This window comes from Ochotona curzoniae, unplaced genomic scaffold, assembly GCF_017591425.1.
Source record: "Ochotona curzoniae isolate NIBS_2020 unplaced genomic scaffold, NIBS_Ocur_1.0 contig_4838, whole genome shotgun sequence".
NCBI lineage: Eukaryota > Metazoa > Chordata > Mammalia > Lagomorpha > Ochotonidae > Ochotona > Ochotona curzoniae.
In genome coordinates this window covers 1,648,936-1,660,847 of record NW_024466399.1, presented here as the reverse complement: position 1 = coordinate 1,660,847, position 11,912 = coordinate 1,648,936, and the positions used below count along the sequence as shown (strand labels likewise).

The following is an 11,912-nucleotide window of genomic DNA, read 5'->3' as shown; positions in this document are numbered from 1 at the left end:
CCAACCCTGTACGCGCTCGCCTTCTCCCAAGTCAACCTCAATCTGGCTTCCAAATTGCGGCAGAATCCACATGGCTCCCACCGTGAAAACCCAAAGCCAACTAGGCGTCTGTCTTCAAACACACGAGGGGTTTCTGCCCTCGGATCTCACAGCAAGGACAAAGGGTCTCCACCGGCCATCCGCGTCAGACTCTGCGGGCGGGGAGCAGCGAATCCAGCCATCTGCATCCCAGCCCGCCTCCTGCACGCACGTGGCCTTCCATATCCCCACAGGTCCCAGGGACCTGCCCCAAGCCCCCAACCCAGGAAGGCGTTCTGAACTCAGTGTCCTTCCCCTCCCCCAACGACCTCTTCCAGCAAAGGGATGTTTCCAGCCGGGTGGCTTTCCTACAGCCACTGCCCCATCACCCACTCTCCCCCACCCCGGGGTAGTCCCGCCCCGCCTCCGGAGGCTGGCCCCGCCCCTGCCCCGCAGAGGCCCCGCCCCCATCTCAGAGGCCCCGCCCCCACCAGCGGCCCTTCCCATCGGAGGCGGACCGTGATAGCAAAGTGGCAACGCCCCATCCCCATCGACCCCGCCCCCGGCCGGCAGAGGCCCCGCCCCCAGACCATCGCCCTCGCTCCCGGCCCGCAGCGGCCCCGCCCCGGCCCGCAGAGGCCCCGCCCCAGCGCGTCGACCCCGCCCCGGCCCGCAGCGGTCCCGCCCCGACCCGCAGAGGCCCCGCCCCCGCCCCAGGCCCCGCCCCGGCCCGCAGAGGCAGGCGGCGGGCGGCAGGCGCGGCGGGGGCGGGGTGGGCGCGGGGCGGGTGGCGGGATGAAGGGCGGGCCCGGGCCGTGGGCCCTGAGGGGAGGAGTCGCTCTGGCGACTCCCACTTTCTCCCTGTCGGGCTCGGCCTCGGAGGCCGAGGAGCTGGCCGCGGCGCCGGCGGGAGCGCCCGAGGAGCAGCCGCTGGAGGACTGGCTCTCCCCGCAACTGTCGGAGTCGGGGCTCGAGCGTCGCGGCCGGAACATGGCGCCCCTGACGTTCTGGCGCGGCTGCCAGCGCGTCGTGGGCTGGGTGCCGGTGCTCTTCATCACCTTCGTGGTCGTCTGGTCCTACTACGCGTACGTGGTGGAGCTGTGCGTGTGTGAGTACCGCGGGGCGCCCGCCTCGGCCTTGGGGCGTCCTGGGGGGCCGGGGCGCCGGGCCCTGCGCGCCCCGAGAGCTTCCTGGTTCCTCCTCATCCTTGTGTGACGGCGTGTCCAGCGCGGGCTGGGGCAGGCGGGGAGCCGAGCCCGCTGGGTTTCGGGGTGCAGGTTAGGCCGTTCCGCCTCGCCTTGGAGCCAGAGACAAATCTGTGCCTTCCAGAGAGAATTTTGTGCGAGCAGCGCGGGAAGGAACGCCGGGTACCCGGCGGCTGGGGGTGGGGGAAGGGAGGTGTGGCTCCCTCCCCCCCCAGACCTGGAGGAGGGAAACCCGCTCGCTGCTGATTTTTGCTGATGCTTGGTCCTTTTTAAAAGTTCATTTATTTCAAGTCTGGATCCAGCGTGTTGTTCTAAGGGCAGAACGAATGAAGGGGAGGCGATACGGAACGCCCCCCACCCCCCAATTTGCTTTTTCTTGGCTGTTGATTATGGAGGCTTGTGTGTGTTTTGCACCTTCAGATTGCGGGGTCTTGTTCTGTTTTCGTTATTTCGGGGGAGGGGCGTGATAAAAAGGAATAGCACGGCAGTACGTTGCAAGGCTTTGATCTGCTTAAAAAGTGGGTTGTCTGTAAGGTGGAAGGCGATTGTCGTCTGGCACAACGTTCACAGGTATGGGGTGTGTGTGTGTGTGTGTGTGTGTGTGTGTGTGTGTGATATACTGAACATTTGCGCCAGGATTGCTCTGTCTTATACATTTTCATGAGCTTGGAGGATGCTCTGAACACATCTTTCTGTATCAGTTCTTTCAAATGAAAAGCTGGGGCCGAGCGGTACATGGCGTTTGCAGAAGCCGTCTCCCGGTGCCCGGATGATTCAGGCCCACCTCAGGACCACTTGACTGAAGAGGCAGCCGAGATAGGGATCTGTTGTGGAACAGAAAAAGGTTGTGCCACCCCATTTTTCCTGATGGGATTTCCATGATCCCGGCTCTAGATTTGTAGGTTTACAGAATGAGTTCTGTGATGGAAGAGCATACCTTGAGAAGGATTCAGGGTAGGTGTTTCATTGTTTGGATTTGAAAGGCAGGGGCAGGACGACAGAACTCTCCCATCTGCTGGTTTACACCCCAGATGTTTGCTGAGGTCCCGGTGGGGCCAGCCGGGAGATGGTGTTTTGCACGTGGGTGGCAGGGTCGGAGTACTTGAGCCGTCTCCATATCTACCAGGTGTACTGCTCAGCTGGAGGCTGGGGTGGAGGTGGAGTCCACACTGCAGCCCAGGTTCTCCGCACTGTGCTGCATACCTGCCCCTAGCGGCAGGTTTTTGAATTAAAATATCCACCCTTAGGGGAGGGTGTTGTTGCCCAAGGGTTCTAGTTGGCCCTCTGGGGGACCCAACTCCTCTACTGGGTTTCTGGGTGAATCCCAGATCACCCTGCTTTTGATCCAGCTTTCTGACAAGGCATCTGGGGAAGCAATAGAGAGTGGCTGCAGTGCTTGGGCCGCTGCCACCCAGGTGGGACACCTGCTTCCCCAGTTCTTGCTGTTGGGCCTTGGGGCATGAGCCAGTGAAAGAGGTGTTCCCCTCTCTCTCACACTTACTTTCTGCCTCTCAGTAGATGAAGATAGACATTTAAAAAAAAAAAAAACCCTTATGAAAATTGTTTTGCACCTGTAGAATGTTTGTTTAATTTTGAGGAAAACTATCCCTGTAGGTAAGTCCAATAAAAAGTAGTTGTGGAATATTATTTTCAAATAATAGCATTAACCTGTTGAATATCTCAGCCTTTTGGATGTTTAAGCTTTGTGTGTGTGTGGGTGGGTGGGTGCCTCGAGAAAGCAATAGTGGTCATAGAACTCTCTTAGGATGGTACCCACTTACAGTAGTACTTCCTTTGAAATGCCATTCTTAGGCCAGAAGAGTACCACCGTATTGCATTTCTCATTAGTGGTTTTAAAGTAAAACTTCTGAAAGAACACTGATAATTTGAAATTAATTAAAATGTTCAGTTGCACAGTTTAACCTATGAATGGCTTCTGTCAAAAATATGAGCACATGGATCAAATAATGATATGACAAGTCTTAAATTAGTCCTAATTTCTTTCCTCCCTTCGTATAAAGAAGGGGAGACAAATATGAAGGGGATGAGTTGACTTGCTGTCTTAAGTCACCCCTTATCTCAGAGCACCCACAACTCTCTCCAGAGCTGGAAACAGCTGATGGTTGGCTTGGTCCTTTGATTTGTTAGGCTGTATAATCGCTGAGTGACTATTAGAATGTGAACCACATGTTTCCATACTTTTACTGGCCAAAATGAGAGTCAGTGGAACAACGGTCATTGTTTGGTTCATGATATGGTAGTAGGTTAAAGTGGCTTCCATTTTTTGAAAATCGTCTAGTTTGGCTGTAGGCCCATCCTTTAGAAAATGTAACTCTAGGATCCTTATGAAGTTAGAACATTCTGCAGCAGTTAGGGCCCGATGCTCGGAGGACTTTCTCAGTATTCAATGACAAGAGGTCTTGTACAAAGGCTTGCATTTCATACTGCTCAGATACCTGATTTTAGAACTTGGGACATAGTGTCAGTGGACTCTCAAATTGGGTATAAAAGTGTATGATCTTTTAAGCTACCTGTATACACATGGATATATTTCATGAACAGTAATCTGCCCACTGATTACACAAATACGTCACTTCCGAAGTTTTGAAGGAAGTATGGATGTTACATGCCATCTTAGTCATTTTTGTAGAATTTTCTTAGTTCCTGATATTCATCCTCAAACTACAAGGAAAGACATCATAATTCTGTGTGTTTACATATGTGTACTAACTGGATGTCTGTAATAAAATTCCGTAAGTTTAACCAGTTTCCACTAGATGCTGTAGAACCAGTGGATGAGGAGCAGAGGTGGGACTCGGGGGATTTGCCTCCGAGCCTGTCTTCAGTTCAGCCACCAGGAAGTGAATGATGAGTTTACTTACTTAACGCAGATCAGGATATTCAAGGAAAATGTCATTCTATCCGCGTTTATGTATTAAACAGCGGCAGTGAGAGCGGGGAGACTGCATCCTGTATGAGTGCCGGTGCAAGCCCCCGCTGCTCCAGCTGTTGATCCAGCTCCCTGCTTGTGGCATGGGCCAGCTGCAGATGGTGGTTCCAGTCCTTGGGACGCGGCACCCACGTGGGAGACCTGAAGGATGCTGTTGGTCTGCTAGAATTGCAGCTATGTGGGGAGTGAACCAGTGGCTGGAAGATCTCTCCCTTTCTCTGTAACTTTGCTTTTAAGATTAAAATAATAATAATAATTTTTTAAAAATCAGCATAAGGTTCCTGAATGTATCAGACAATAGAAATACCTGGCCCAAGCAAGAGGCCCTTCTTTCCATCCCAGCCTCTGGAGCTTCCTGGTTTTGTAATTAAACACCTGAAAATATCCTTAGTTTATACGGGGATGGATGTATGTTTTATCTTTTCTGAATCAGAAATATACACATTAGAACTTTAACTTCTTACCTTATCTGTTATCTCTTGTTTTTCCTGCGTAACTTCTCCAAATTCAGTCATTGAGTATCACTGGGCACAGTTTAAGATAAGTCAATTCTGATGTTTTATTGATCTCAAGAGTCTTCTTCCAGCTTTTATTTCTGTTTCATTGATTTCTTTTACATTTTGTTTTAGGTTTACTTGACTCTCTTTCTAGGGTTTTTTTTTTTTCTATAAAGATTTATCTTATTTATTTGAAAGGTAGAGTCAAAGAGGGAGAAAGGATGAGAGGCAGCCTGACCCTCCATCCACTGGCTCACTCCTCAGTTACCCCAGCGGCTAGAGCTGGGCCAGCCGAAGCTGGAGCCAGGAGCCTCAGGAGCCTGAGGGCTCAGTCCATCCTCCACAGCTTTCCCAGGCACACTAGGGGTCCCAAAGGGGAAGCCGGTATTGCAGTTGATGGCTTAACTCAAGCATCGCAATGCTAGCCCCCTCTATAGTTCCTTGATGTGAAAACCAAGGTCATTGATTTGAGCCCATTTTTAGGTATTAGCCCATTAATTTACTACTACGAAATACTACTTTAGTCCTATCCCATCAGTTTTTAAAGAAGATTCATTTGAGACACAGGATACCAGAGAGACAGAAGGGGATCTTCCATGTGCTAGTTTACCACCTAGGTGGGTGCTGGGGCAAGTCCAGACCAAAGTTAGGAACCCGGAACTGCATGCACGGGCCCAAGCGCCTGGGCCATCTTTTGCTGCTTTTCTGGCACATGAACAGGAAATTCAACAGGACGTTCAGCAGCTGGAATTTGAATTAATATGGGATGCCAGTGTAGCAGGTGCTAGCTTAACCTGTTCATCACAATGCTGCTCCTGCTTCTAAGTTTGATATGTTGCATTTTTATTTTCACTCTGTTTAAGTGGCTTTCTTATTTCCCTTTTGATTTCATCATTAGCCTCCCTGGGTTATTCTAGAAAAATCCAGCTTAGTTCCAATTATTAGGTTTCAGGCTTAATTCTACATTGTCAGAGAATATACTTTCATATATATATATATATATATTTTAATTAGAAAGGCATATTTACAGAGAGATAGAGAAATATCTTCCATCCACTGGTTTACTTCGTGGCCACAACGGCCAGAGCTGAGCCCACCTGAAGCTAGGCGTTTTTTCCCATGTGGGTGCAGGGTCCCAAGGCCTTGGGCCGTCCTCAACTGCTTTCCCAGGCCACAAGCAGGGAGCTGGATGGGAAGTGGAGCTGCTGAGACTTGAACTGGGCAAGTGCAAGGCGAGGATTTAGCCTCTGAGCCATTGTACCAGGCCCAGAGAACAAACTCTCTCTCTCTTTTTTAAGATTTATTTATTTATTGGAAAGTCAGATATACAGAGAGGAGGAGAGACAGAGAAGATCTTCCGTCCGATAATTCACTCCCCAAGTGACCGCAATGGCTGGAGCTGATCTTATCCAAAGCCAGGAGCCAGGAATTTCCTTCACGTCTCCCATGTGGGTGCAGGGTCCCAAGGCTTTGGGCCGTCCTCTACTGCTTTCCCAGGCAACAAGCAGGGCGCTGGATGGGAAGTGGAGCTGCCAGGATTAGAATCAGCACCATTTGGGATCCTGGTGCGTTCAAGGCAAGAACTTTAATCACTAAGCCACCGTGTCAGGCACGAACATACTCTTTTTGACTGGAATTCTTTAAACTGTTTTCAGATTTGTTTTATCATCTCAAATGTGGTCTCCCTTACCAGTGTTGCGAGTATACTCGGCGTAATATTTTATACTGGGTAGTGTGTTCTGTTATGTCATACTGCTCTATAAATAGTTAATTAAAGCAAGTTGGCGGCATTCAACTCTTTTGTATACTTTCAGTTATTAAGAGAAGTATGACCATAATTGTCTATTTTTATTTTTCCATATATTTCTGCCAATTTTTACAAATTCATTTGTGTTACAGAGAAAGATGGAGATAGAGAGATCTTAACATCCACTGGTTTACTCCCCAGATGGCCACAGTCAAGGGTAGACCAGGCTGGAGCCAGGAGCTTCTTCCTGCTCCCTTTGGGCCCAGGGTTCCAGGGACCCAGGAACTTGGGCCAGCTTCTACTGTTTTCCCAGGTATGTTAGCAGGGACCTGGAATGGAAGTTCAGCAGCCAGGACTTGAACAAGTCCCCAAAATGAATTCTAGTGCCACAGGAGCAGTTTAACCCTATATACTAAAACATTGGCTCCTTATTTTTAAATTTTATTAAGGCAGAGTAACAGAGGGGAAAAGAAAGAGAAGGATGAAGAAATATGATTTAGTGGTTCGTTCTGCAAGTGGCCACAGACCCTGGGCTGGTACAGACCAAAGCTAGGAGCCTGGAGTTTCATTTTTGTATGCTGTGTGGCTGTTAGGGAACCAAGGACTTGGGCCTTCCTCTACTGCTTTTGGAGGCCCATTAACAGGAAGATAGATCGGAAGTAGAGCAGGCCAGGATGTAAATGGATGCCTTAATATGCGATGCTGGCATCTAAATATGGGATGCCTGTATCGTAAGTACTATTTTAACCCACTGTCTTACAATACTAGCCCCTTTATCAATTTTTGTCTGATGTATTTTGCAGTTCTATAATAAGGTGCATGAACAATTTATGATTAAGATCTTATAATGAATTGATTGTTTTGTCATTTTGAAATAACTTTCATACCCTGGTAGTATTGTTTACTCTGGTCTACTATGTCACATTTTAAAAAGTTTCAATAAAAGTTGCATGTTGTCTAACCTTTTAACCTTTCCTTTGATTTTTGTTAGGATGCTATGTCTTTTTTTTCTGCTAAAAAAACCCTTATTTTAAGGATTTATTTATTTATTTGAAAAGTAAACTTATAGAGATTGAGGGAGAGGCAGAAAGAAAGAAATCTTGGGGTTAGTATGATGGCTCAACTGGCTAATCCTCTGCCTGGAAGTGCCACTATCCCATATGGGCACCTGTTTCTGTCCTGGCTGCTCCATTTGCCATCCAGCTCTCTGCTGTGGCCTGGGAAAGCAGTCGTAGAGGATGGCCCAAAGCCTTGGGACCCTGCACCTACATGGGAAACCTGGAGAAAGCTCAGCTCCGGCTATAGCAGCCGCTTGAAGAGTGAATCAGCAGATGGAAGATCATCTCTCTGTCTCTCCTCGCTTTAAAATCTGCCTTCCCAATTAAAAAAAAAAAAAAAAAAGGTGGAGGACTAACATAGCCCACCTTAGCGTCTCCACTCACCCAGATACTTGCTGTCAATACTTGGCTGGGAAAATTGTCCAGTTTGTTCTGCTTCCATGGTACTAGACATCCTGTGCAGGCCTCGGTGATCTGTCATGTCCTCCAAGTGCATCTGTGCGTGTCATCTACTGCATAGGCCTCAGCAGCTGAGGAGGCCCAGGTCTGACATATGCTCTCCACGGTCAGACAGCAGATGTTCTGATTTACCCTGTAGTTGGAATTTGACACCAGTGGGGGTGAGGAAGGTTCCCCAAAGAAACCTCGCTAGAAGTGACCCTAGACCTCATTCCTGCATGTGCCAGCCAGTGTGGGCTCTGGCTCAGTCCGTCACTCACTTCAGCTTACACACACATACACTGGTGGTTACACACACATACACTTGGTCTGTTCTGTCTCCAGCCCCATCTCATATGCAAACCAATGGATGCTGCAGCCCAGCCTGACCCTACTCACCACAAACTCGGCCCTCGTGCACACCAGCAGGAACTGCAGCCTAGTCAGAGTAACTCCCAACAACTGCCACCTGGCCTGCCTCCCACCTCCCACCTCGCTTTGTGCACATGTCAGTATGTACAGCATACTGGTCCAGTCGATCCCTCATCCCATTTGTTTCTTGTACACCTCAGTGGATACTGCAGCCTGACTAAGTCTGACCGTCCCCACTATCCAGCCCACACTGATGCTGGCAGGTGCAACAGTCCGTCTAGCTAGGCCCACCCCCAGCCCTGGTTCCTGTGCTCACCAGTGGGAACTGCAGCCCATCAAAGGGGTGCTCACAGTTTTCCTACTAGCCCCATTCCCAGCTCCCGATCTTGCACTTTCCAAGTAGTTGTGCAGTGTGGCCTGACAGGACTTGCCGCCAGTCCCAGCACTTGCCTGCTGATGCTGTGCAAAGCCCCACCAACCTGTACGACATGCACCAGTGGATACAGTCACTTCGCCCAGCCTGGCTCTCCCCGCTCACACTTGCCAGTGGGAGAGTGACCCAGCAGGGTATCCCCCGCAGACACCTCCCAGTTTCGCCCCCACCCCTTTCCTGGTCTTACATATGCTGGTGAGTGCTGTGGTCCAGACTGGCATGGCTCACCTCACCTTGGCATTCACTGGCGAGTGCCACAGGCTGGCTCCATCTGTGCTGTCTCTAGTTCCAGCTCATGCTGGCAGGCATGCGTGTCATTTTTAAAGGTTTAGATAATTTAAAATACGGATGGGTGTTGGTACAAAGTTAAGCTGGTTGGGATGCCTGCATCTCATGTAGGAGTACCGGGCACTGAGCCCTGGGTCTGCCTCCCATCCCAGCTTCCTGTTAACGCACAGAGAAGGCAGAAGGCTCTGGTGGCTGGATCCCCGCCACCAGGACAGGAAGCGCAGGCAATCCTGGCTGCTGACTGCGGCCTAGCCCAGCCCTTGCCGTTGTGGACATTGGGGGTGTGAGCCTGTGCTTGGATCTGTCTGTTCCTGCCTTTCAAATCAGTAAGAAATAAATACTAAAGACAAATGTTGCATATTTGCTCATGCCGTTACCATTTCTGGTGCTGTTTGTTCTTTTTTATAGATACGCATTTGTGTCTGGTATTATTTAATTTAGACATTTATTTTAGGCAAGTCAACTGGTGATGAACCATTTCAGCTCTTCTGCCTGTAGAAGATTTTAATTTGCTTTTGTTTTTTGAAAAACTTTACCAAGATCAGCTACATGCGAGAGAATGCAGTGATGTATCAGTTTGTGCAGTCTTCGTAGCGATCCACTTTTAGAACATTTTTAGCGCTCATCCAGTTCCCCATGCCCATTGCAGTTCATCGCTCTCCCATCTGTGTTGTAATGCAAGAGATTTTCAAATATATTTTGGAAGTATATATTGTGAAAAAATTACTCATGGATTTCAAAAATATTTGATACTAGAATATGCTTGTATTTCTGTTTTTTTTTTCGCTAGCTTTATGAAGCATTTTAGTATGTGTCAGTATCTCTGCCTTATGTGCTTGCTTCGCATTCTACTGTGTATTCTTTCTATTTTAAAAATATATTTATAGTATTATGGGCCTGGCGGTGTGGCCTAGCAGCTAAAGTCCTTGCCTTGAACATGCCGGGATCCCATATGGGCGCCAGTTCTAATCCTGGCAGCTCCACTTCCTATCCAGCTCCCTGCTTGTGGCCTGAAAAGCAGTCGAGGACAGCCCAATGCCTTGGGACTCTGCACCTGCGTGGGAGACCTGGAAGAGGTCCCTGACTCCTGGCTTCCGATCAGCGCAGCACCGGCCATTGCGGTCACTTGGGGAGTGAATCATCGGATGGAAGATCTTTCTGTCTCTTCTCTCTGTATATGTATATCTGACTTTCCAATAAAAATAAAATCTTTAAATATATATATATATTTATAGTATTATTTAGGACTGCATCTCTAGTACATCTTTACAAATCATTTGTGAATTAGAATATACATGAAAAATATGCACAGGGACTTAAATGCTTAAGTAATCTAGCTTATACCATTGATAACATGATTGAGTTTTGTTGGTATTTACACTCAGTAGAAATCCTGGAAGACTTGTTTTTCTTCTTTTAGTGATACTTTTTAGTTATTTTTAATTTGAGAGGCTCATCTGCTGGGCCACTCCCCAAATGCCTGCATCAGCCCTGCCCCGTGCTGAAGCCAAACCCAGGGCATTCGGGACTGGCAGGTGCCCACCCCCTGAGCCATCGCTGCTACCTCCCAGGGGCTTCCATACAGGACTCAGGCTGGCCAGCCTCAGCGCCAAGGACTGCACCAACTTCTAATTATTTTTTGTTGAACATAATAAAATCATATGCGTATAAATTCCCTTTAATCGTGTTTGGATATTAAAGTACATGAACAAGCAAAACAATACTAATTACAGTTATAAAACATATTTTATAAGGGCTGGTGTTAAAGGCTAGATGACGTGACTTATTCTCTAGCCTTTGTTTTGGATTATGCAAGAGTGATTCCTTAAAATTATGCTGAGATGTTAAAACAAGAAATAAAAGCATGGCTGACTGAATGTCATCCTTCGGGACTGGCGTTGTGGCCTGGCGACTTATGTCCTGGGACGTCAGCATTCAGACTGGAAAGGCAGTGTAAGTCCCCGCTGCTCCTCTTGGGACCCGGCTCTCTGCGAGGCAGCTAGCAAAGCAGCAGCGAACGGCCCGGTCTTTAATGCTGTGACACCGCATGGTAGATTCCAGATGTCTCAGGTTCTTGGCTGCTGCCTGGATTAGTCCCTGCCTTTGTGGTCCTTTGGGAAGTGAACCAGTGAGTGGAAGATTCCATCCTCTTTCTGTTTCCCTCTGTCTACCACTCGGCCTCTCAAATAAATAAATCTTAAAAAAAACAAAACAACAACAACAAAAAAACAACCTCATCTAATGACTGGCATAATTATGAGAAAAGTTACAAAATACCAGTTTGAATTGTTTAAAATGATTTACTGATTTTATATCCTGTTTTTCAAATAGCTAGCATTGAAGGATTTTCTAGATAACTCGCCTTCTGGAAACTACAGTCCCTCACACTATGTATTCCCCAGGTACTCCACACTTTTTCTTTTGTTTGAAGAACAGTTTTTTTTTCTTTATTTATGACTATTGAATTGATATTTCTTGGTTTTATTTTCTCCTGCTACCAGATAGTAAAATTAGTTCTCTAAAAATATGTCCAGGCCTGGGGCCCGGCGCGGTGGCGCAAGTGGTTAAAGGTCCTCGCCTCGCACGCCCGGGATCCCATATGGGCGCCGGTTCTAATCCCGGCAGCCCCGCTTCCCTTCCCAGCTCCCTGCCTGTGGCCTGGGAAAGCAGTCGAGGACGGCCCAAAGCTTTGGGAACCTGCACCCGCGTGGGAGACCTGGAAGAGGCTCCTGGCTTCGGATCGGCATAGTATCGGCCCGTTGCGCTCACTTGGGGAGTGAATCATCGGACGGAAGATCTTCCTCTCTGTCTCTCCTCTCTGTATATCCGCCTTTCCAATGAAAAAAATAATAATAAAAATAAATCTTTAAAAAAAAAAAAAAATATGTCCAGGCCTGGCGCTGTAG

The 11,912-nt window shown here is 48.3% G+C and overlaps 1 protein-coding gene across 3 annotated transcripts in view; it reads left to right on the top strand.

Moving 5' to 3' along the window:
* The first annotated feature begins 809 nt into the window (after positions 1–809).
* ZDHHC20 (zinc finger DHHC-type palmitoyltransferase 20) overlaps positions 810–11,912 on the top strand; it is a 78,981-nt gene continuing 67,878 nt past the window's right edge. For all 3 annotated transcript variants that reach the window (XR_005884718.1, XM_040988371.1, XM_040988370.1), the window contains exon 1: positions 810–1,126. Coding sequence is in view for 2 of the 3 variants with exons in the window: in XM_040988371.1 (XP_040844305.1) it covers positions 814–1,126 (313 nt within the window). In the remaining variant the exon portion in view is untranslated. The remainder of the gene's footprint in view (positions 1,127–11,912) is intronic.